The sequence below is a fragment of the Dreissena polymorpha genome, chromosome 10, assembly GCF_020536995.1.
Source record: "Dreissena polymorpha isolate Duluth1 chromosome 10, UMN_Dpol_1.0, whole genome shotgun sequence".
NCBI lineage: Eukaryota > Metazoa > Mollusca > Bivalvia > Myida > Dreissenidae > Dreissena > Dreissena polymorpha.
The window spans coordinates 10,087,708-10,115,063 of NC_068364.1; the positions used below are offsets into that span (position 1 = coordinate 10,087,708).

Genomic DNA, 27,356 nt, shown 5'->3' on the forward strand with positions numbered 1-27,356 from the left:
CACTGTTCTTTGCTAAAGAGACATGTTTGCTTTTGCTTGCTTTATTTGTTACCAATAAAAAAAAAAAACATTTGATCCATTTATTGAGTTAGTTGAAGTGAACCATACTGTTACCTATGCTGCATCTCAGAAGATGCCTTGGGCATCAAAAGATGTGATCATACAAATCATGATCATACAGAAAAAGCAATGATGTGATCATACTAATCATGATCATACAGAAAATGCAATGATGTGATTATACAAATCATGATCATACAGAAAATGCAATGATGTGATTATACAAATCATGATCATACAGAAAATGCAATGATGTGATTATACAAATCATGATCATACAGAAAATGCAATGATGTGATTATACAAATCATGATCATACAGAAAATGCAATGATGTGATAATACAAATCATGATCATACAGAAAATGCAATGATGTGATTATAAAAATCATGATCATACAGCATATGCAACGATGCAAATAATACAGTGCGACTGAATAAAAGACAATAAAGCTGTGGATGGTAACTAATTTCCTGTTAATTAACATATCTATAGGCTCCCACATACCATGTTGAGCAGTTCTGGTCCCTTCACAGAGATAAAGTTGATCCCAGACTCGTTGGCCACCGCCTGCAAGGTCAAAAACACAGATGCAAAGATACCTTAACACATTCAAAATACTTGTCACATGCTTTCTGGAAAATAACAAATATGAAGAGGAGACAAAATTCTATGGATTAAAAAAACATATGAAATATGTTCATTCATGACAGGGGATTAATAAATGCTCAGTATATGCTATTGTAAATGTAGCAGTTCATTTTATTTAAACTTCATAATTTTCACATTAATGCCTTAAGATTCTATTCTTTCTGCGATTTGCTAATTTTGAATATCTTGCAGAAAGTCTTAAATTATATTCTTAGTTCAGTTCTTATGTGGACTTCCTATGGAATACTTTAAAAGAATAAACTACCTTTGCTAAGAGAGTTTTTCCACATCCTGGTGGCCCGGCAAGCAGCACGCCTTGTGCTCTCGTCAGACCAAGACTCTGGAACTGCTCGGGGTGTCGTACTGGAGCCTGCAGGCACACATGAGGACAAGCTCAGTCAGGTTCTTACATTAGCAAATATCAGATTATTTTTTTACCAGCATCATACATAATGGTTCCTTTATAAAACAAGAAGGCCATGATAGTCCTTTATTGCTCACCTTCATTCACAGATACCAAATGTAGAAGAATAGACCTGGTGATTTAGTTTTAGACGACACTTGACACAGATTCAGACATGGCCTTCATTTTGTCAAGATAAACATTCTGACCAAGTTTCTCCAAGACTTAGTCATAAATGTGGCCTATAGAGTGGAAACAAGTTTTATATAGATTTTACCAGGTTAGCAAGTTTTTCTATGCACATGACCCAGATTCAAACTTGGCCTAGATATTATCAATATAAATATTATTAAAAACAAGAGTGCCAAACTGTCACAAGATACCCCCGTTTGAACGTTTTGGACAACTTGATAACTTTACCATGACCCATATTTGAACTTGACCTACATATCATCTAGACACAACTTCTGACCAAATTTGGTGAAGATCAGATGAAAACTACTTCAATTAGAGAGCGGACACCATGATGCTAAATGCTTGAAATGCACTAAGTGATCATGATCTAGTTTTCTACCCGGCATGACCCATATTTGAACTTGACCTAGAAAATGTCTAGACACAACTTCTGACCAAATTTGGTGAAGATTGGATGAAAACTGCTTCAATTAGAGAGCGGACACCATGCTAAATGCTTGAAATGCACTAAGTGATCCTGTGACCTTGTTTTTGACCCTGTATGACCCATATTCGAACTTGACCTAGATATTGTCTAGATACAACTTCTGACCAAGTATGGTGATTATCGGATGAAAACTACTTATATTACAGAGTGGACACCATGCTAAATGCTTGAAATGCACTAAGTGACCCTGTGACCTAGTTTTTGACCCGGCATGACCCATATTCGAACTTGACCTAGATATTGTCCAGATACAACTTCTGACCAAGTTTGGTGAAGATCGTATAAAAACTACTTCAATTAGAGAGCGGAAACCATGCTAAATGCTTGAAATGCACTAAGTGACCCTGTGACCTAGCTTTTGATCCAGCATAACCCATATTCGAACTTGACCTAGATATTGTCTAGACAAAACTTCTGACCAAGTTTGGTGAAGATCAAATGAAAACTATTTGAATAAGAGAGCGGAAACTGCTGTGGACGCCGCCCGCCCTCCGCCAAGGTGAAACTATAATACGTCACGTTTTTTTAAAACGGGCGTATAAAAATTCATCAAAATTGAATAATAAATCTGGCCTTTCTGACCAATTTCATTAAGATTGGATGTAAAATATGGCCTCTAGATTTGTAACAAGCTTAAAGTTGACAATGTGCAATATACACCACATAATGCATTACATAAATTGATCACAATAGCTAACGCTGATCACTTCTTGCTCTGGGAAGCTTAAATCAATCAAACCTTGAATAACAATACCACAAAAATGATAAACAAAAGAAAACTCTACTATCACAAATAATATTGCAGTGGAGAAACAGCATCATTGCTGAATTGAATCTTAATAAGAGTCATCACACATGTAACATAAACTTAATTTATGACTTGAATGGTAACTAGTCGTGTTGGTTGGTGTTTCTCAGATTTAACATGGTGAACAAGGTTTTGAAGACACATGACCTAAACTTATTCTTGATTTTGTCCATACAAATATTTTTACCAAGTTTTATCAATATTGAGTCTAAAATGTGGCGTCTTGAGTAGTAAGAAGTAATCATTATGGGTCATCCTTCATAAATTCTAACCAGCAGACTAATTTATGTGATCCTAAGATTTCTCTAGATATCATGCAAAATACAAGTTCATGATACAATCACTTGTGTCATTGATGTGATGACCTAAATTTTAAGAGACATACTTTCCATCAATTTGCATGACAGTAGGGGAGAGCATTCTTAAAATATTGAGTGGAAACTATTTTTCTGTCACAAGCCCTTATGACATTGACCTGTTGACCTCAGAATCAACTGTGGTTATTCTTTACTTTCAAGTAACCAGCACACACATTTTGATAATCATATGTCAAGGCATTCTCTTGATATCATTATAAAACCAATTTCTTTAAACAAGCTCATCATGTGAACTAGACCTTTGACGTTCTAACCACAAAATCAAAATGCATGGTCTTTACCTACCATGTAAACAATATACCAATTTTCATGATCATAGGTAACAGTGGTTTAAAACAGAGTTCGGAAGTAAATTTTCTGTTACCAAACCCTGTGACCTTGACATTTGACTTGGTGGCCACAAATCAATAGGTGTCTTTTAGAAGTGACCACTATACTTATTTGCATGTAAGGTTGTCAAGACTTACCTACCTACCTACCGGCCAAGCAACAGGTGTAGAGCAATATACCCCCACTTCTTTAAGGAAGGGGGCATCATTATGAATTCTGAAGGCACAAGGTTACTTTACCAGTATCGCTAGCTGCAGCTCTTCCCTGACGTCTTGCAGGGCACCGATATCATCCCATGTAACATCCGGAACTGTTGCAAACCCCTCGCGCTTGGCAGATGGCTGAACACACTTCAGGGCCTCCTATATAACAGAGGAAACCTCTCTTGTACAGCTCATAGTGAATGAGCATCATATTGAGAAAAGGAATTCGCAAGTTGTGTGTGTGAGAGTTTTGCAATGTATAAGGTCCTTCTAAGCCTGAGGTTATATTTTGAGAGGAAATAGAGTGTGTCACAAGACTCCTGATTTATTAACTGGATTTGAATTATAGCTTCAACTTCCAGCTGTTAAGTTTACCTAAAACTATTTTAATACGGGAGCGGAGGGAATAGAATAAGAGTACCATGAGGAAACACAACCTGTTGTGTTTTGTGATACCATCACACTCACATACCATCACACTCACATATGCTGGCAGTAGGAACTGAACTTGTGCTAGCTGGGTGTGAAGTATGTTAACCACTTGGCTAACCAGCCAAGCCAAGTGATGATGTTTACCTGGAAATCTGTCATGGTGATGTAGAGATCTCTCAGCTGGGACTCTGTGAGAGGGGGGTGCTCCTTCAGCCAGGACAACACTGAAACAGGTCTCAATAGAATCAGAAAACATGGCGAACTTTGGGCAGTCAGTTTTGTTTAAACCAGGTCAGCACAGAAAAAGGTCATAATATTATCAGACAACATGATGAACAATCGGTTTCAGTGTGCACCTTCAAACAGGACAGCAATTGAACATGCCTCAATAACATCACTTAACATGGGGGAATGTTGTAAAGCATTTATTGGGGAAAAGCTGTGACATTATGAATACAAAAATTGACTGACTTTTTTTATAGACAAAGAACTAAATAATTGTTCAAAATTCCCAATTGCTGTCTGAAAAATTTCCAAAAGGAAAGAAAATTTCTTTCCAAAAGTGGATTATCTGCAAGTGAAACAGGAAAAATGAGCACTGAAACTGAACAATTTAAGTCAAAATGCATGTAAATGAGAATTTGAATTGGTTTGTGCAATTTGTACCAAGCAATTAAAAAGATCCATAATTCCCAATATGACAATTTCATTTCGCTTATCATCAATTTCCTATATTAAATAACAAATAAGGCTATATCAGAGATATTGCCTAAGTAGCAGAGCTGCTTCTTATTAACTTTAAATAAATATTCTCAATACATTCTGGTTACATAGTTTGTACTTTCATTTGTACTACCTGATTGCAGTTCAGATTCTTTGGGAGTGGACAGGGTATTACCAGCCGATGACGTTTTATCTACTGCTGCCACAATACTGTAGCTTTCACTGGTAATGTCCAACACTTTTGATAGCTCCTGTATCTTTACTCCTTCCTTAGGAAAATCATGTAAATTATTAGCAGCAGAACCAGCAACACAAGCTCCTGTATCACTCAAAGCTCCAGTGCTTTGCTCCATACTGACCTTGCTTGCATCTCTTGCGTCCATCCCCTCAAAACTCTGAACCCCAAAATATGTATTGTCAGTACGTTGAGCATTGATGCTTTCTTTTGGAACACCATAATTTCTAAGATCTAAACAATTTTTTCTTTCTAAGCCTTCGTCAACTGAGTCTATTTTCCCCTCCCTAACAGCCTGCCTGGTGTCATCAGTGCCAGCCTCCACAACAGAGGATGTGTAAAGTGTATGGGTAGTCTTAGCAGAGTGAGTAACACTTGGCAGTGTTGTGTTAGACGCGCTGGAGACAGGAGTCAGGACATCACTGCCTGTCTGGGGCTGTGCACGCAGAGCTTGAAACACTCTACAATAAAACAGAAATCCCATTTAAGAACAACATAAGAAGACTTTAGTTTTCTTTATTTTCTTAATTCCATAATAACTTGAAATAAACTAGTCAACCTGTCAAGCCAATTCCCAACATGCGTTAAATGATTTAACAAACTGCACCATGCACATGTTAACCTTTGGCCTTAAGTGAGACCTTGACCTTTTCCCAAGGGGTGACACACCTTCTCAACATTTTAAACATTTTTTATAAAATAAAAATTATTATACATTATGAATGATTAAGTTACTGTTCAGAAATACTTATTCGCCAGGAATTTGCAATTTACACTGTACCATTTACCTGTAATTGTGACCTTGACCTTTGAGCTAGGGAGACCATTTTTACCCACTACACCCTCAAAATGATTAAAGTTTTTGGTGAATCATTTAACAAGAGAGCCAAAGGCTCTAAAGCACTAATCTGAGATCGCAAGACTGAAGTGTTCTTAGCATGTAGTTTCACGATAAAATGCCCAGCAAACTGGTGGCAATGTTGTTGAACAAACCATGATCCTTTGACTCAGCCCAGATATTATAACAACACACTTTTATGTTCTTAGCAAGTTGTATGATAAATGGGTTACAAATTAGATTTCTAGGGAGTTTAAATGGTTTCACTATAGCCAAATAAGGAAAAGAGGCACTGCTATGTTTTCAATACTGAAATCATATCTCACTTTTTGGAGAAATCAAATGTTCAGGCATTGTTCATGAAGATTTGGCAAAAAATGTGACTTCAAGAGTTTATATCTGATTGGACAATTCATGTGACCTCTACAGTGTTTACAAGATTTTATTAAACCACATCAACTCCCCACACCCTGCGGCCATGTTTTTCAATGGGCTGGAATCATTTTTTAACTCTGACCAGATACCATTAAAACAAATGATCTGAGAAAGTTCCATTATGATTGGCAAACAAATATGACTTATAAAGTGTTTACAAGGTTTAACTTTAGCCATAAAAGCTAATCTCCCTCTCCCCCTGGTGGCAATTTTTTTCAGCAGACCAGAACCATTTTTGAGCTCAGCACTCAAATCATTTGGAGGAATATTCTCTGCATGTTTAATAAAAATTGGCAGCATATGTGACCTGTAGATTGAGTTTTTATACGCCCGTCTATGACGGGACGTATTATGGTATACCCCGCGTCCGTCTGTCCGTCCGTCTGTCCGTCCGTCTGTCCGTCCGTCTGTCCGTCCGTCTGTCCGTCCGTCCGTCCGTCCGTCCGTCTGTTAATGTCGTACGCTACGTCAAATATCCTTTGACAGATTTTCTTCAAATTTTAACACAATCTTAATATTGATAAACCCTGATCCCCTTTCGTTTTTGACGGAATTCTGAATTGTCGTTCCAGAGTTATGGGACTTTGTTCGTCAAAATTTCGTTATTTCATTGAATGTCCTACTGTAGCTCAAATATCCTTCGATGGATTTTTTTCAAATTTCAACACAATCTTAATATTGATAAACCCTGATCCCCTTTCGTTTTTGACGGAATTCTGAATTGTCGTTCCAGAGTTATGGGACTTTGTTCGTCAAAATTTCGTGATTTCATTGAATGTCCTACCGTAGCTCAAATATCCTTCGATGGATTTTTTTCAAATTTTAACACAATCTTAATATTCATAAACCCTGATCCCCTTTCATTTTTGACGGAATTCTGAATTGTCGTTCCAGAGTTATGCGACTTTGTTCGTCAAAATTTCGTGATTTCATTAAATAAACTGAAGTAAAAAAATGATTCAAAGGGTTATTTATTACCTTACTACTTCATTGGCGAACGACGGGCGTATCATGCGCTCATGGCGCAGCAGTTTATTTACTATGCCATACAAGGAATTTTTACTTGAGAGGAACCATTATCAATTTCCGCAAAAATATTATTATAACAAATGTTCTAAATGATTATCATTAAGATTGTTAAAAAATGTTAATTCTAGAGTATTCACATGGTTTCAATTTAACCATATAAGCAAAAAAGCTCCGCCTCTTGCAAGAATGTTTTTAAAAACTTTTCAAACTTGGCCCATATATCATTATCAAAAATTACAGAGAAATGATGATTGGGCACACAATTTTACATCTGCTTGAGTATTCACAAGGCTTCAATACAGCCAGAAAACTGCCTTGTCCTCTGGCGCCGTGTTTTTAAACGAATCCGAGCCCTTTCCAAACTGAGCTGAGATATCCTACGAATGGTGTATATTTCAGCATCTGTGTAAGTCGCACATCAAGTTTGAGTGGTTTCAGATACTCAAAAGAGATAATTTTACGAGTCGCATTTTGAGTATTATTGAATCAATAGTACAATTTAAATTCTGATTTAAATAATAATGACCATGATAACAATGTTGGGTATATGATCAACATTGTTTTTACATTAAAGGAAAAACTTAACAGATTGCTATCCAGGGAAATAGTAAAAAAAATTTCCATGTACAGACCCAAATATTGCAAACACATAATGAGTCTAACCATGTCTACAAGTAAGACAGCTGCATAAAGCTATATAAAGCAATAACAACCCCAACAATTTCATAAAGAAATTTAAATTGCATAATAGAATTTAAAGAACTACAATTCCATAACGGAATTTAAAGAACTACAATTGAATAGAATAAGTTGCAACAACCTAAAAAATCTCAATTTATTGAAACACAATTCAATAGTTGTTTGTTGTTCACCTGTTTACTGCTGTGATAGCAGCCTCCCTCGTGAGGGCCATGAGGTCTGCACCCACATAGCCAGGAGTGGTGTGGGCCAGGCACTGGAAGTCAAACCCAGCCTCTAGCCTCAACCCCCTACACAGCACCTGCAGTATCCTGTAACAGCAATAAGAGCATTCATGTCAGTCCATGACAAAGCACCTGCAGTATCATTTAACAGCAATATGAGCATTCTTGTCAGACAATGACAAAGCACCTGCAGTATCCTGTAACAGCAATATGAGCATTCTTGTCAATCCATGACAAAGCACCTGCAGTATCCTGCTACAGCAATATGAGCATTCATGTCAGTCCATAACAAAGCACCTGCAGTATCCTGTAAAAGCAATATGAACATTCAGGTCAGTCCTTAACAAAGCACCTGCAGTATCCTGTCACAGCAATATGAACATTCATGTCATTCCATATCAAAGCACCTGCAGTATCCTGTAACAGCAATATGAGCATTCATGTCAGTCCATGACAAAGCACCTGCAGTATCCTGTAACAGCAATATGAGCATTCATGTCAGTCAATGACAAAGCACCTGCAGTATCCTGTAACCTACTTCTTGTGAACCAAAAGGTATGTTTTCATAATTTCTGAATGTTTGGTATTGTTGTCGCTTCTAAAACTTATTTAAATCAGTAAAATTAACATGCCATTTTAATCAACAGGCTGCAGAGCTCAATACCCTACCACACAGCCCCCACTCACTTCAGTCTTGCCTGCTCGTCCGGGATCCCCAGTGAGATCTCGCGGTCAAACCTGCCTGCGCGGCGCAGTGCTGGGTCGAGAGAGTCAGCGCGGTTAGTGGCCCCTATGACCAGCACATGACAGCTGGGGTTTGCGTTCAGGTCTGAAACATGGCCAGGCAATGCATGACATTGTGGTACAGTAAACAAGATTGCACGAATCGCCTTGCCATTTTCTAAACTGGGTCACGTGAAGTAACCAAGTACAATCTTTGAAAATTGTTCCACCACTTTACTTTTATTTTGATTAGTTCACAAATAACACAATTATGGTATTAATAAGGTCTTTCTATGACTACAACAGCTGATCAAGTTTTTGGACTCTAACAAGTTTTTTTCTAACATTGACCTGGTGAAATATCTTTTGACCCAAATTATCACAGATTTTAAAATTGATATAGATATTGAGACCAAGTTTTATCAAGATATAGTCAAACATGTGGCTTATAGTGATTTAAATGTTTTACACAAAATTGACAACCTAATTGGTAGCCTAGTTATTGACCCTGTTTGACAAACTTTGATACAAACTATGCCTTGTCATTGTGACTACAAAACATTTTGACACAGTTTTATCAAAATTGAGTCATTGATGTGGCTTCTATAGTAGGAACATGCCTTTTCTATGATTTGGCCTAGTGACTTCATGCTTGACTCTACCTGACCCAGATTCAATCTTTGACTCAAGAGATACATTCAGACAATTCTTTCTCAAGATTTATACATAAATGTGGCTTCTAGAGTTGGAACAAGATTTTTATAAGACTTGCCCTGGTGACCTAGTTCTTGAAGCATATTGAAACTTGGACCAAATATTGTCAAGATAACCACTCTGTTTCATCATTAAGCATTAAAGTTTAGTTATTTTGTTGTTTCTATAGAGGTTATACTATTTTTCTAGAATTCGATTTAATGACCTAGTTTTTACCCTTTCTTGACCCAAATAAAACTCATCCTGGATTTTTTCTGCACAGAAATTCTAAATGAGATTGAAACTTGTCCTACATTTTGTCAATATTAACATTCTGACCAATTTTCCTCATAATTGAGTCAAAAATGAGGCTTCTTGAGTTGTAAAGGGCTAAAAGTAGACTACACATGCATGACCACAGACACAAGACGTAGAGCCACTTTAATAGCTCACATTTTGTACTTTCTGCTCAGGCTTTTAAACTCAATCATTTTTTATAAAAATCAATTAAGATTGGATGAAAACTGTTTGAACAAGAGCTCCAGGGTTTGAGACAGATGCCCCCCAAAACAGGGAATTGACACCCATCACTCAATCTTTTGATGACAAATTGAACGGAAACCAATTTAACACTTAATGTCACAGTGACCTTGACTTTTGAACTAGTGACCCCAATTTGTATAAGGGTCATCTACTGTCAAAGCCCAATGCACATGTGAAGTATCAAGCCAATCAGTCAATGCGTTGACAAGTTATTGATCTGAAACAATTTTCACACTTATTGTGCAGTTTTTTTTTCCTTCTTTATCAAGGGCCTTATAAAGGCCCCTTCTCCTAAGAGAAAGACCCCTTCCCCTGAGACAATTTCTTTAATATCGTGCACTTTTCCCCAAATTTCAAGCTTTGAGAAATTTCTTCCCCTTTCAATTTTGTCAATATTTTTCCCAAAAAATGGAAGGCCAGGCCCTTTCCCCAAATCAAGAAAAAAGCCCTGTTGTGACAGTGACCTTCATTGACGAGTTATTTATCAAAAAAGATTTTCACACTTATTGTGACAATGACCTTGACCTTTAAAAATAGTGAACCCAAATTCAATAGTGTGTGTTCATCTACTGTCCAAGTGCAATGCAAAAGTGAAGTATCAAACCAATCGGTCATTCGTTGACAAGTTATTGATTGGAAACGATTTTTCACACTTATTGTGACAATGACCTTGACCTTGACCTAGTGACCCAATTTCAATAGGGGTCGTCTATTGTCCAAGGCCAATGCACATGTGAAGTATCAAGCCAATCAGACAATTCGATGACAAGTTATTGATCGGAAACGAACTGGTCTATCGAAAGAAAGACCGACAGACAGACCCACCGACCGACATCCAGCAAAACTATATACCCCTCTTCTTTGAAGGGAGGCATAATTAATTATGAAGCAACAATGGCTTATTTTCAGAATATTATTTCCGAATATTATAAAATCAGATGTCATGATAATTACATTGAGAGCATCATCTCTTACACTTGTAGACTGAAAGATCAGACAATCTCTAACATATGTATGGTAACAGCAATTAAACCATGCCAGTAAAATGGCTATTTATGTACCATCCATGCAAGCTAGGAGTTGAGCCACTATACGTCTCTCCATATCCTTGGAGGCAGTCTCTCTCTTTGGCGTGATGGAGTCAATCTCATCTATGAACATAATGCAGGGAGCATTTTGCTGGAAATATACACAGGTAACTTGTAGGCTGTGCAAAGAGTTGACAGGTCAATATCAATATTACTGTGGGAACATGCACAATAAATAAGAACATGCAAGCATGTTCAACAGAACAAGATAGATGTAAAATTGTATCATCAAATTCACAAAATTAGCATCCCAAAAACATTGAACATTTATCAAATATTACATTATTCCATAGCAATGACTACCTGTGCTTTCTCAAACAAGTCCCGTATTTTGGCTTCCGAGTCCCCTGACACACCAGACACGATCTCAGTGGCCGCCAGCTTCAGTATGGGCAAATCCAGCTCCTGTGAGAAGCATTGCAGACCATAAGTCTTGTATGTATTCCAGACAGAGCTTATATTTCAGACCATAAGTCTTGTATGCATTCCAGAGAGAGCTTATATTTCAGACCATAAGTCTTGTATGTATTCCAGAGAGAGCTAATATTTCAGACCATAAGTCTTGTATGTATTCCAGAGAGAGCTTATATTTCAAACCATAAGTCTTGTATGTATTCCAGAGAGAGCTTATATTTCAAACCATAAGTCTTGTATGTATTCAAGAGAGAGCTTATATTTCAGACCATAAGTCTTGTATGTATTCCAGAGAGAGCTTATATTTCAGACCATAAGTCTTGTATGTATTTCAGAGGGAGCTTATACTTCAGACCATAAGTCTTGTATGTATTCCAGAGAGAGCTTATATTTCAGACCGTAAGTCTTGTATGTATTCCAGAGAGAGCTTATATTTCAGACCATAATCTTGTATGTATTCCAGAGAGAGCTTACATTTCAGACCATAAGTCTTGTATGTATTCAAGAGAGAGCTTATATTTCAGACCATAAGTCTTGTATGCATTCCAGAGAGAGCTTACATTTCAGACCATAAGTCTTGTATGTATTCAAGAGAGAGCTTATATTTCAGACCATAAGTCTTGTATGTATTCCAGAGAGAGCTTATATTTCAGACCATAAGTCTTGTATGTATTCAAGAGAGAGCTTATATTTCAGACCATAAGTCTTGTATGTATTCCAGAGAGAGCTTTTATTTCAGACCATAAGTCTTGTATGTATTCCAGAGAGAGCTTATATTTTGGACCATAAGTCTTGAATGTATTCCAGAGAGAGCTTATATTTCAGACCATAAGTCTTGTATGTATTCCAGAGAGAGCTTATATTTCACACCATAAGTCTTGTATGTATTCCAGAGAGAGCTTATATTTCAGACCAGAAGTCTTGTATGTATTCCAGAGAGAGCTTATATTTCACACCATAAGTCTTGTATGTATTCCAGAGAGAGCTTATATTTCAGACCATAAGTCTTGTATGAATACCAGAGAGAGCTTATATTTCAGACCATAAGTCTTGTATGTATTCCAGAGAGAGCTTATATTTCAGACCATAAGTCTTGTATGTATTCCAGAGAGAGCTTATATTTCAGACCATAAGTCTTGTATGTATTCCAGAGATAGCTTATATTTCAGACCTTAAGTCTTGTATGTATTCCAGAGAGAGCTTATATTTCAGACCATAAGTCTTGTATGTAAATCCAGAGAGAGCTTATATTTCAGACCATTAGTCTTGTATGTATTCCAGAGATAGCTTATATGTCAGACCGTAAGTCTTGCATGTATTCCAGAGAGAGCTTATATTTAAGACCATAAGTCTTGTATGTATTTCAGAGATAGCTAATATTTCAGACCGTAAGTCTTGTATGTATTCCACAGAGAGCTTATATTTCAGACCTTAAGTCTTGTATGTCTTCCAGAGAGGGCTTATATTTCAGACCATAAGTCTTGTATGTATTCCAGAGAGAGCTTATATTTCAGACCATAAGTCTTTTATGTATTCCAGAGAGAGCTTATATTTCAGACCATAAGTCTTGTATGCATTCCAGACAGAGCTTATATTTCAGACCATAAGTCTTGTATGTATTCCAGACAGAGCTTACATTTCAGACCATAAGTCTTGTATGTATTCCAGAGAGAGCTTATATTTCAGACCATAAGTCTTGTATGTATTCCAGAGAGAGCTTACATTTCAGACCATAAGTCTTGTATGTATTCCAGAGAGAGCTTTTATTTCAGACCATAAGTCTTGTATGTATTCCAGGCAGAGCTTATATTTCAGACCAATAAGTATTGTATGTATTCCAGACAGAGCTTATATTTCAGACCATAAGTCTTGTAAATTCAATACTGCTCCAGCAGCTGGAGTTTCACTTCTTTATATTGTATGTATTCCAGAGAAAGCTTATATTTCAGACCATAAGTCTTGTATGTATTCCAGACAAAGCTTATATTTCAGACCATAAGTCTTGTATGTATTCCAGAGAGAGCTTATATTTCAGACCATAAGTCTTGTATGTATTCCAGAGAGAGCTTATATTTCAGACCATAAGTCTTGTATGTATTCCAGAGATAGCTTATATTTCAGACCATAAGTCTTGTATGTCTTCCAGAGAGAGCTTATATTTCAGACCATAAGTCTTGTATGTAAATCCAGAGAGAGCTTATATTTCAGACCATTAGTCTTGTATGTATTCCAGAGATAGCTTTTATGTCAGACCGTAAGTCTTGCATGTATTCCAGAGATAGCTTATATTTCAGACCATAAGTCTTGTATGTCTTCCAGAGAGAGCTTACATTTCAGACCATAAGTCTTGTATGTATTCAAGACAGAGCTTATATTTCAGACCATAAGTCTTGTATGTATTCCAGACAGAGCTTATATTTCAGACCATAAGTCTTGTATGTATTCCAGAGAGAGCTTATATTTCAGACCATAAGTCTTGTATGTATTCCAGAGAGAGCTTATATTTCAGACCATAAGTCTTGTATGTATTCCAGAGAGAGCTTATATTTCAGACCATAAGTCTTGTATGTATTCCAGAGATAGCTTATATTTCAGACCTTAAGTCTTGTATGTATTCAAGACAGAGCTTATATTTCAGACCATAAGTCTTGTATGTAAATCCAGAGAGAGCTTATATTTCAGACCATTAGTCTTGTATGTATTCCAGAGATAGCTTATATGTCAGACCGTAAGTCTTGCATGTATTCCAGAGAGAGCTTATATTTAAGACCATAAGTCTTGTATGTATTTCAGAGATAGCTAATATTTCAGACCGTAAGTCTTGTATGTATTCCAGAGAGAGCTTATATTTCAGACCATATGTCTTGTATGTATTCCAGAGAGGGCTTATATTTCAGACCATAAGTCTTGTATGTATTCCAGAGAGAGCTTATATTTCAGACCATAAGTCTTTTATGTATTCCAGAGAGAGCTTATATTTCAGACCATAAGTCTTGTATGCATTCCAGACAGAGCTTATATTTCAGACCATAAGTCTTGTATGTATTCCAGACAGAGCTTACATTTCAGACCATAAGTCTTGTATGTATTCCAGAGAGAGCTTATATTTCAGACCTAAAGTCTTGTATGTATTCCAGAGAGAGCTTACATTTCAGACCATAAGTCTTGTATGTATTCCAGAGAGAGCTTTTATTTCAGACCATAAGTCTTGTATGTATTCCAGGCAGAGCTTATATTTCAGACCAATAAGTATTGTATGTATTCCAGACAGAGCTTATATTTCAGACCATAAGTCTTGTAAATTCAATACTGCTCCAGCAGCTGGAGTTTCACTTCTTTATATTGTATGTATTCCAGAGAGAGCTTATATTTCAGACCATAAGTCTTGTATGTATTCCAGAGAGAGCTTATATTTCAGACCATAAGTCTTGTATGTATTCCAGAAAGAGCTTATATTTCAGACCATAAGTCTTGTATGTATTCCAGAGAGAGCTTATATTTCAGACCATAAGTCTTGTATGTATTCCAGAGAGAGCTTATATTTCAGACCATAAGTCTTGTATGTATTCCAGACAGAGCTTATATTTCACACCATAAGTCTTGTATGTATTCCAGAGAGAGCTTATATTTCAGACCATAAGTCTTGTATGTATTCCAGAGAGAGCTTATATTTCAGACCATAAGTCTTGTATGAATACCAGAGAGAGCTTATATTTCAGACCATAAGTCTTGTATGTATTCAAGAGAGAGAGCTTATATTTCAGACCATTAGTCTTGTATGTATTCCAGACAGAGCTTACATTTCAGACCATAAGTCTTGTATGTATTCAAGAGATAGTATATATTTCAGACCATAATCTTGTATGCATTACAGAGAGAGCTTATATTTCAGACCATAAGTCTTGTATGTATTCCAGAGAGAGCTTATATTTCAGACCATAAGTCTTGTATGTATTCCAGACAGAGCTTACATTTCAGACCATAAGTCTTGTATATTTTCCAGACAGAGCTTATATTTCAGACCATAAGTCTTGTATGTATTCCAGACAGAGCTTACATTTCAGACCATAAGTCTTGTATGTATTCCAGACAGAGCTTACATTTCAGACCACAAGTCTTGTATGTATTCCAGACAGAGCTTACATTTCAGACCATAAGTCTTGTATGTATTCCAGACAGAGCTTACATTTCAGACCATAAGTCTTTTATGTATTCAAGAGAGAGCTTATATTTCAAACCATAAGTCTTGTATGTATTCCATAGAGAGCTTATATTTCAGACCATAAGTCTTGTATGTATTCCAGAGAGAGCTTATATTTCGGACCATATGTCTTGTATGTATTCAAGAGAGAGCTTATATTTCAAACCATAAGTCTTGTATGTATTTCAGAGAGAACTTACAGCATGCTTTCAGGGATTGCACTATCAATGGTTTATATAGCCCTGCCGTTTCTAAAGCATGTAAAGAAAAGTAAAACATTGCAGCAAATATATAGCAGACAATACAATAAATTTAGGGCTAACAAAGCAGTACAACTTGAATTACCACTGTATCCTTTAATAAACCACATGATATACTGAATTTAAAATGAAAAATAGGTAGTTGGGTCCATAACTACATTTCTTTTTACTATTTAAATTTGCCTAGTTACCAAACAGATTTGTCATGAAATAGCCTGATTCTAAATTCTTAAGAATCATTCTGAAACACTTTCCACCCCAGCTATGATATAAGTTAGCAGTGTATTGCCACACTCCAAGGGCAAGTGCAGCAGGAATCCCTGAGGAAGGGTCAATATTTACAGGTCTCTGTGGCGTAGTGGACATGGTGTCCGCTTAACAACCAGGAGGTCACAGGTTCAATCTCCACTGAGGAAGCGTTCTTTAGTTATCCCAAATAAACACTAAGTACTGGCTCTATCCAGGAAATAGACTTCATAATGTTTCAATAAGCCTTAGGCTTTCGATGTAATCCTGCTAAAGTAAAAGACTATTCTTATTTGTACACACCACCCAGCCATACTATGACACTACCTACCCCCGCTATGGCATTGGCTAGAAGTGTCTTGCCACAGCCAGGGGGCCCGTGCAGCAGGAATCCCCGGGGAGGGGTCACACCCAGCTGCTGGTACACCTCGGGGTGGCGCATGTGCACTAACAGCTTGCAGATCTCCTGAAATCACATCACAAATATCCCCTCACATATCATTTCAGAAATATCCCATGTCATAAATCAAGAAAGAGATATCACATCACAGATATCACATGGAAAATTTCACATTACAGAATTCACCAAAGAGATCTCATACCATATAAAAGTGTTACACATAAAGTTCACATCATATGTTTAGTAACAAATTGAAATATCACATCACAATAAGATCCTTTAACAGCTATCATATAACAATTAATGACTCGTTAACTTACTGTCAAAGATTTATCATTGCCACCAACGTCTGCAAAGGTCACAGTGGATTTTTGCAGCTCAATGTCTGAAAAATAAAGACACATGATAAACATGTATGCCACCACCCATCTCTTCTTCACAAAAACGACAGAGATGATCCTTCCCTCCAGTACACTAATGTTAATAGGTCAAAGCATTCTCTATACATCATGTGAACATGACCTGCATGTCACAAGCCTATGTGCCAGTGATCTCTGACTGGTTGACCTCAACATTGACAGGTGTCTGCTTTCCCTCACAAGTATACAGCAAACCAACTAACATGATTCTTACTCAATAATGCTTGTCTACACACAGACAGAATGACCATACATCTGACAAACAAACCAAAGGACAGATGCAGATAAATGATAACAAAGGCTGTTTGTTAAACACGCATGCCCCCCAAATGAGCTGTCAGTTGTAGTGGCATCCATTGTGTTAATACCTAAGAAACCATTTTAATGCTTCAGGTCACTGTGACCTAGACCTTTGACCTAGTGACCTGAAAATCAATAGGGGTCATCTGCCAGTCATGATCAATGAACCTATGAAGTTTCATGATCTTAGGCCTAAGGGTTCTTGAGTTATCATCCGGAAACCATTTTACTGTTTAGTCACTGTGACCTTGACCTTTGACCTAGTGACCTGAAAATCAATAGGGGTCATCTGCCAGTCATGATCAATGTACCTATGAAGTTTCATGATCCTAGGCCTAAGCGTTCTTGAGATATCATCCGGAAACCATTTTACTGTTTAGAGTCACTGTGACCTTGACCTTTGACCTAGTGACCTGAAAATCAATAGGGGTCATCTGCCAGTCATGATCAATGTACCTATGAAGTTTCATGATCCTAGGCCTAAGCATTATTGAGTTATCATCCAAAAACCATTTTACTGTTTAGAGTCACTGTGACCTTGACCTTTTATCTAGTGACCTGAAAATCTATAGGGGTCATCTGCCAGTCATGATCAATGTACCTATGAAGTTTCATGATCCTAGGCCCAAGCGTTCTTGAGTTATCATCCGGAAACCATTTGGTGGACGGACCTAACGACAGACGTACCAACATTTGCAAAACAAAAGACCCCCTCTTCTTCAAACTGGGGCATAATAAAATATAAGTCCAGCTTCTTAGATGAGGGGAAAATACAATTTGATAATAATTATTGAAAATATTTTTTCTACAACTTTATTGATATTTAGCTTTCTATTATTTACCTTTTTTGGAATTTTTACCAGCTTCCATTTCCTTTTCGTCAGGTTTTGTAGATTTTCTTACTTTCTTTGGTGTCTTTGATAGTGATTTCACTTTGTCAAATGTTTCATCTGCAATCTGTGTCTCAGTCAGAATTTCTTTACTTCTTATTGGCTGATTCCTGGCCGTTCGTGGATCAGGGATGTTCTGATTGGTGGTGTTTTCCACCTGCTTCACAGCTGGTTCTGGAGAGGAAGGTGGTACATCAGTTACTCCGACATTGTCATCTGTGATCCCACTGTGCGAGTGATTGAAATCATATCCATTTTTGTTATCAACGAATACTCTGTAAAGAGTACCTGATTTTCGACTAGAATCTTTTTTAGAGTTCACAAAAGCACTGTAAGAAGTTCGAGATGGCAGAGCTCCTAAAAACTTTTGTATAGTTGTCTCCCTTGTTACTGGTGTCAAATTATCTCCCTTAGTTCCCTCATCTAAACTTTCCCCCTTTCTGTCAATGAAGTACTTATCAAACTTAGTTCTCCTGGGTCCAACTAATCCCGTGGAACTTAAGTTCCGTTCTAAAGCATTGGGACTTGGATAAATAATCTTCTCTATGTCTTTATCTGAGCCATCATTCACGTCCTCCTCATGCTTACGTTTGGTTCCACGGTCATCAGGGTTGTTAGCCCCTGAATGCGATGGGCTGCTCTTGTACATGTTAGACATCATGCTGTTCATGGCATTTGTATCCTGTAAATATAGTCATGTTGAGTGAACAATAATGAGTTTAACACAGTGTTTCATAAGCAACAGGAACAAGATAATATAAATAATTACCATTTGTTCCAAATGAATCATATTTGTTTGTGTTTAAAAAGAAAAATTGGCAAACATTTCTTAAATTTAATAGTTTATCAAACCTATGTTACTTTATAATTTTATTTTTTTCGAATTGTTGTATTAGACGTGTTAAGGTTAAATTTAAGACTTTAAAACTTAGATAATAATTATATTAGGTAATATCACTAACAAGTTATTTTACTATTACAGTTTAAAGCTGATGGCTCAAACTCGCTTGGCTGAAATGTGGGGTCTGCTCAATTTTCACATCTCCTTTTGTTTGTTTGACTCCAACTGGCTTTTAAGTCGCATACTTATGTAAATCGAATTTGGTTGATAAATTAATTTAACACTATAATTAATGTCACAGCTGTTGCAAACTTTTTATCATTGTTAATTTGAGCAAAATATGCGTAGGCATGTTATGCATCTTAGTGCTATTTCTTACATGTACACGTACAAACTACATGTGCTTCGTAAAAAAGAGCTGATCTTATATCAAGTTATATTATATTTGGTTGATGAATTTGCGAATGTTTTTAAATATTTATTAATAAAAATACTTAGTAAATATTTGTTTCATATCATTTAATGAGCTTGAAGTAATACAGAGTTTAGGCAGTATGAATACTCTTACACTGGAGATGTGAATCTGTTGCAAATGTAAGTAACATATTATTTTAGAAATTGTGTGCCTAGACTTTTGATGGTTTGAACTTTTTTTGTTGGTCCGCGCAAGTTGAGTCATCTCGACTATACTAGTATAAATCAAGCCAAATCAGCGCTGACTACCTTGTACTCTTTGAGAACGTCAGGACCATCCCCTACTGAAGGGTCACAGATGTCCGTGTCGGATTCACTCGTGGAGTTCTCACTGTGAAAGACACCATAAATACACCCAACACACGGTAGCAAGTAGAAGAATAGCAGGACTGTATCCATGAGTACATGTGTTTACCTAGGCAAAGGGGCAATAACCTTCATAAAGGGGGAGGGGGAGGGGGGGGGGGTAGGGTAGGTGGCAATCCATGCCATGTGTCTTTTCACTTTTCTGTCTACTAAATCAAAATCAACAATACTTCACCAGAGCAAATACATGACAAACAAGAGATGTGTTTGTCAGAAACACAATGACCCCTAATGCTCCGCTTTGAAGCCATATATATGATCTTTGACCTTGAATGATGACCTTGACCTTTCACCACTCAAAATGTGCAGCTCCATGAGATACACATGCAATCCAAATATCAAGTTGCTATCTTCCATATTGCAAAAGTTATGACCAATGTTTAAGTTTTGGTTAAAGTTTTGGGACACACAGTGACATACTCATACATTGAGACAGGCCAAAAACAATATACCCGATCATTCGATTTGGGGGCATAAGAAGACAGCATTTAAAATAAAATTCCTTCCTTAAAAGTCTTCTGCTGTGAATGAGCTTTAAGTCAGCACCAGTTTGGTGCTTAATGATGTTCTAGTATAATTGGGCTGATGTTAGATGCTTAAATGAAATTCTAGAGTAACATTGAGCTGATGTAAGACCCTTAATAACGTTCTAGAGTGTCATTGCATGGGTTAGACTCTTTAATAATAATGTTCTTGAGTGTCATTGGGCTGATGTTAGATGCTTAATGAAGTTCTAGAGTGTCATTGGGCTGATGTAAGATGCTTAATGATGTTCTAGAGTGTCATTAGGCTGATATTAGATGCTTAATGAAGTTCTGAGTGTCATTGAGCTGATGTTAGATGTTAAATGATGTTCTAGAGTGTCATTGGGCTGATGCTGGATGTTTAATGATGTTCTAGAGTGTCATTAGGCTGATATAAGATGCTTTATGATGTTCTACTGTCATTGGGCTGATGCAAGATGCTTAATGATGTTCTAGAGTGTCATTGGGCTGATGTTAGATGCTTAATGAAGTTCTAGAGTGTCATTGGGCTGATGTTAGATGCTTAATGATGTTCGAGTGACATTGGGCTGATGCTGGATGTTTAATGATGTTCTAGAGTGTCATCGGGCTGATGTTAGATGCTTAATGATGTCCTAGAGTGTAATTGGGCTGATGTTTGTTGCTTAATGATGTTCTAGTGTAATAAGGCTGATGTAAGATGCTTCATGATGTTCTAGTGTCATTGGGCTGATGATAGATGTTAAATGATGTTTTAGAGTGCCATTGGGCTGATGTTAGATGCTAAATGATGTTCTAGAGTGTCATTGGGCTGATGTACGATGCTTAATGATGTTCTAGAGTGTCATTAGGCTGATATTAGATGCTAAATGAAGTTCTGAGTGTCAATGAGCTGATGTTAGATGCTTAATGAAGTTCTAGAGTGTCATTGGGCTGATGTTAGATGCTTAATGATGTTCTAGAGTGTCATTGGGCTGATGGAAGATGCTTAATGAAGTTCTGAGTGTCAATGAGCTGATGTTAGATGCTTAATGAAGTTCTAGAGTGTCATTGGGCTGATGTTAGATGCTTAATGAAGTTCTAGAGTGTCATTGGGCTGATGTTAAATGCTTAATGATGTTCTAGAGTGTCATTGGGCTGATGCAAGATGCTTAATGATGTTCTGAGTGTCAATGAGCTGATGTTAGATGCTTAATGAAGTTCTAGAGAGTCATTGGGTTGATGCAAGATGCTTAATGAAGTTCTGAGTGTCAATGAGCTGATGTTAGATGCTTAATAAAGTTCTAGAGTGTCATTGGGCTGATGTTAGATGCTTAATGAAGTTCTAGAGTGTCATTGGGCTGATGTTAGATGCTTAATGATGTTCTAGAGTGTCATTGGGCTGATGCAAGATGCTTAATGAAGTTCTGAGTGTCAATGAGCTGATGTTAGATGCTTAATGAAGTTCTAGAGTGTCATTGGGCTGATGTTAGATGTTTAATGATGTTCTAGTGTCATTGGGCTGATGCTGGATTCTTAATGATGTTCTAGAGTGTCATTAGGCTGATATAAGATGCTTTATGATGTTCTAGTGTCATTGGGCTGATGCTGGATTCTTAATGATGTCCTAGAGTGTCATTAGGCTGATATAAGATTCTTTATGATGTTATAGTGTCATTGGGCTGATGCAAGATGCTTAATAATGTTCTAGAGTGCAATTGGGCTGATGTTAGATGCTTAATGATGTTCTAGAGTATCATTGGGCTGATGTTAGATTCTTTATGATGTTCTAGTGGCATTGGGCTGATGTTAGATGCATAATGATGTTCTAGAGTGCCATTGGGCTGATGTTAGATGTTTCATGATGTTCTAGAGTATCATTGGGCTGATGTTAGATGCTTAATGATGTTCTAGTGTCATTGGGCTGATGTTAGATGTTTCATGATGTTCTAGAGTATCATTGGGCTGATGTTAGATGCTTAATGATGTTCTAGAGTGTCATTGGGCTGATGTAAGATGCTTAATGCTGTTCTAGTGTCATTGGGCTGATGTTAGATGCTTAATAAAGTTCTAAAGTGTAATGGGGCTGATTTTAGATACTTAATAAAGTTCTAGAGTGTAATGGGGCTGATATAAGCTGCTAAATGATCTTCTAGAGTGTCATTGGGCTGATGTTAGATGCTTAATAATGTTTAAGAGTGTCATTAGGCTGATGTAAGATGCTTTATGATGTTCTATGTTGTCATTGGGCTGATGTTAGATGCTTAATGATGTTCTAGTGTCATTGGGCTGATATTAGATGCTTAATTAAGTTCTAGAGTGCAATTGGGCTGATGTTTGATGCTTAATGAAGTTCCAGAGTGTCATTGGGCTGATGTTAGATGCTTAATGATGTTCTAGTGTCATTGGGCTGATGTTAGATGCTTAGTGATGTTCTAGAGTGCCATTGGGCTTATGCTAGATGCATAATAATGTTCTAGTGTCATTGTGCTGATGTTAGCTCTTAATGAATTTCTATTGCGTCATTTCGCTGAGTTTTGCTTGTTTCAAGCCTTGTAGCAACAAGGAATGGAAATTGAGTAAAAGTGATACAACTGTGCTCAAACCCCATGGGGGAAAATCCTGAATAGGTACACATACATACATCATTATTTTATTCATACTACAAAAACTATGCACAAGACATTAAAAACAGCTGATACTGAATCACCAATAACAAATGTAAAGTTCTATACAAATGAGGCCCGATAAATTCTTTTTTTTAAACTTTACAATAAATGTTGATGCCTCACATTTTATTCATTTGCAAAAGTTGTCAGAAAAAGTTCTGTTATACAAGGTAATATTTTGCTGTCTGAAAGTGCTACTTTGATCTTCCTAAACTAACCTTTCAAGATTCTCTGATGCCCACATAGAGTAGGCTGAAAACATAAAAAAGCAGCTTTTTACAGTATGCTGAAACATGTTTCTGGGCATAAATTATGACAAAAACGCAGTCTTACAATTCTGAAACACAATTTACATCATATTGGCCATAATTTGCTTTTGAAAGTAGAAATCGTGGATATAATGGAATAATGGAGAATAGTCAAAAAATGAATGTATCATATGTATCCATTGACTAACACAGTAGAATATATATACTGCTCAAGTAATTATTAAAGAACAAACCTTTCTCAACATATATCTTGAATGCTGCTCTCTTTTTCCGTCTGTATTCCCTGAAGCAGTATCAATATATTATTATTGTATAATTTATTTATTGAACCATACAAATTGCGGTGTTCATACATTAAATCATGTATAACTTAATTAACAGACTCCTTTAACTACTTCGTAAACCAGGACCTTCAAGAATGGTTTAAATTACAAAAAGACCTAGTAGCGATAGATCACTCGTAAACCAGGACCTTCAAGAATGGTTTAAATTACAAAAAGACCTAGGAGCGATAGATCACTCACCTGAGACATGTTATGCGCAGATTTTGTGATGTTTGCGTAAACATAGTTTTATCTAGATGTTTTACACTTTAAAAATTAAATTTGTTACTATGAACATATGAAACAAGATATTTTTCCATAGAGCACATACGGCCCCTCATTATACTTTTGTCTCAAAACTCCACATATGTAAAAAAAAAAATGAACCTTGATTTGAAAGTCATGTAGGTAGACTGACACACCAAATTTCAAGTAAATACCTTAAAGCGTTTTGTAAAAAATCCAAACAAATGTTGTATAAGACAAAACTGTTAAGTTCAAGGCATGTTACTTCATCAAAATTCAATGAACCAGAGCAAAACTCGAACTTGATCTGTAGTTCATGTAGGTAGACTCACACACCAAAAATAAGGTTAGTATCCGAAGCATTACAGATCATTTTTCAGGAAAAGTATTATTTTACAGAAAATTCCTAAGTCCAAGACCCTTAACTTTTTCAATAATCAATGGGAAGGAACAAAACTCAAACTTGATCTGTAAGTCATGACTAGACTACCAACACCAAAATCAGATTTTATCTGCAAGCTTGAAGCAAAACAGTCTAGAAAGCTGTTATGGTAGAGTTTCTTAGTCCAAGGCCCATAACTTTGCCAAAAATCAACTTGATTTGTAACTCATGCAGGTAGACTCACATACCAAAAATCAAGCACATATCATAAAATGACATAAATCATTAAGGAAAAACTCTGGAAATCAAATGCCGGACTGAAAGTCCAACTGCTATATCCTACCAGGGGATTTGGAACCCATAGGCATGATTTAAACAAAGTAGAAACTCACCATAAAATTTCTAATACCAAATATTGAACACCTTATCCTTTCAGTTACAGGGAATAAGATTTTATAAGTTATCTGCAAATCATGTAACCCCTGGTTGCGGCAAGTTTTTAGGGGCATTATTGAACTTTAGCAGAGGAACACTATAAGATGTAACATGCCAAATAACAAACCTCTGGGCCTTGAATTTCATAAAGCTTCCACAATATTTATAAAATGAAAAATGTTACCCCTGGGTCAGGGCCAATTTGATCAGACTGACAGACAGCCTATGTGCTCAGATCAGCTAAAAAAGGGAAGCAAGAAACTCATGATGGATTTTGACCCAAGAGACATTTTTTTTAAACTAGGTACAAAACCAGCATAATATGTTCCATACAAAATACCAAGCCTTGGGGCTTTGTTTAAGAGAGATTTTATACATACAAGTAATTCTCTTTAATTTAATTGTCCATTTCAGTTGAAATATTATGCTGAATATTCAAAGGTAGACCTTATTTAACTATGTATTTTATTTCAAATGGCTAATAAAGATATTGATAGTGGCCCTAGTCACCTGTTTTCTGTATATGGTGCACTAAAAAATAATATATAATGTGTTAAAACAGCTAGATGGCTATATTTCAAATTTTAATATATTCTGTTCACATTGTAATAATATATAATTATTACTTTTTCCCTTTTTGTAATCATTTAATATTATTGTGTTTTTTAATTTAAAATTATTATGTTATAATTCAATCACCTGAATGAAACCTATGCTACTTCATGGTGACATTATTTACACTCTGAACTGTGTTGATATAACTTGATAACATGTCTACAAGGGAAACAAGATTGCCCCAGGGCATAACCAGTTTTAAACCTAGGGGCATGATTCGAAAAACTTGGTAGAAGACCACCATATATGCCACATGCCATATATTACACCTCTAGGTCTTGGTGTTTCAGAGAATATATGTATTCACTTTGCTATTTCTCAGTCAAAATAAATTATGTGTTACATGAGGCGAGACCACTTTTGACCCAAAGGCCATAATTTGAACACATTTTGTAGAGGACCACGAGAAGTTGTTACACATTAAGTATTGACTCTTGTGATTTAAAAAAAAAACAAGGGACAAAATTGTCACAAAACCAGGTTTTCATTGTGAAAAAAAAATCTGATAAAGGGAGAAAACTCAAACTGAACTTTTGAAATGAACAAACAAAATTAACCCTCTTTGTAAGTTTAAAAAAAAAAAAAATCTATTTTTAGTCGTGGCGACCTTGACATTGGAGATATTGACGTGATTCTTTCGTGCGACACACCGTCCCATGATGGTGAACAAATGTGCCAAATGATTTTAAAATCTCACAATGAATGACATAGTTATGGCCAGGACAAGCTCATTTATGGCCATTTTTGACCTTTGAACTCAAAGTGTGACCTTGACCTTGGAGATATCGACGTAATTATTTCGCGCGACACACCGTCCAATGATGGTGAACAAATGTGCCAAATGATTTTAAAATCTGACAATGAACGACATAGTAATGGCCCGGACAAGCTTGTTCCGCCGGCCAGCCTGCCAGCCAGCCAGCCCGCCCGCATTCGCCAATCTAATAACCAGTTTTTTCCTTCGGAAAACCTAGTTAAAAAACTTGTCAATTTTTCGAATATTTTTTTAGCTCTGGTGACCTTCATATATCATGGGCTGGAACAATTTGAACATCTTTGAAAGAGTGCTACTCTGGTATAATTCCTCTGAAATTTTGTAGGATCAAGGGATTAAGGAAAATAAGTTATTCAAGGATTGCACCTATGATGGCGAATGACTTTGTGGTATCCTAATAACTGCCCATGAACTCTATGTGTTCAGGTGAGTTAAAAATGATCTATAACTAATGCAGTTCAAAATATTCGACTACTTACAGGTACTTGCTTTGAAGATAGTCTGTCATGGCACAAAAGGAAATGGCTTTTTTGTTTGTGCGATTCTCAAGATACTGTATCAAAAGAAAAGAAAGTAATGACTTTAGAATCTAAGTTCTTAAGAAACTGATTTAATTTGTATAAATACCAAAACCAGCACCACATGTTGAAACAAGGGCTGTTTGTAAAACATGCATGCCCCCCATATGGGCTGTCAGTTGTAGTGGCAGCAATTGTGTTAATACGTTTTATGTCACTGTGACCTTGAACTTTGACCTTGTGACCTGAAAATCAATAGGGGTCATCTGCAAGTCATGATCGTTGTACCTATGAAGTTTCATGATCCTAGGCCTAATTATTCTCGAGTTATCAGGAAACCATTTTACTATTTCGAGTCACTGTGACCTTGACCTTTGACCTAGTGACCTGAAAATCAATAGGGGTCATCTGCCAGTCATGATCAATGTACCAATGAAGTTTCACGATCCTAGGCGTAAGCATTCTTGAGTTATCATCCGAAAACCACTTTACTATTTCGAGTCACTGTGACCTTGACCTTTGACCTAGTGACCTGAAAATCAATAGGGGTCATCTGTCAGTCATGATCAATGTACCTATGAAGTTTCATGATCCTAGGCGTAAGCATTCTTGAGTAATCATCCGGACACCATTTTACTGTTTCGAGTCACTGTGA

At 36.6% G+C, this 27,356-nt stretch overlaps 1 protein-coding gene across 3 annotated transcripts in view; it reads right to left on the reverse strand.

Annotated features, from left to right (window-relative positions):
• The window catches only part of LOC127847485 (nuclear valosin-containing protein-like), a 46,058-nt gene that overhangs the window by 15,601 nt on the left and 3,101 nt on the right, over positions 1–27,356 (reverse strand). For 2 of the 3 annotated variants that reach the window (XM_052379445.1, XM_052379446.1), the window contains exons 3-18: positions 26,663–26,736; positions 23,641–23,690; positions 23,357–23,390; positions 19,871–19,952; positions 18,259–18,988; positions 17,018–17,082; positions 16,629–16,763; positions 11,480–11,581; positions 11,150–11,267; positions 8,817–8,958; positions 8,079–8,216; positions 4,803–5,365; positions 4,091–4,170; positions 3,551–3,673; positions 977–1,081; positions 568–630 (exon numbers count right to left, since the gene is read on the reverse strand). In XM_052379445.1, coding sequence (XP_052235405.1) covers positions 568–630; positions 977–1,081; positions 3,551–3,673; positions 4,091–4,170; positions 4,803–5,365; positions 8,079–8,216; positions 8,817–8,958; positions 11,150–11,267; positions 11,480–11,581; positions 16,629–16,763; positions 17,018–17,082; positions 18,259–18,988; positions 19,871–19,952; positions 23,357–23,390; positions 23,641–23,690; positions 26,663–26,736 — 2,604 coding nt within the window. The remainder of the gene's footprint in view (positions 1–567; positions 631–976; positions 1,082–3,550; positions 3,674–4,090; positions 4,171–4,802; positions 5,366–8,078; positions 8,217–8,816; positions 8,959–11,149; positions 11,268–11,479; positions 11,582–16,628; positions 16,764–17,017; positions 17,083–18,258; positions 18,989–19,870; positions 19,953–23,356; positions 23,391–23,640; positions 23,691–26,662; positions 26,737–27,356) is intronic. The other variant, XM_052379447.1, reaches the window with a different exon arrangement.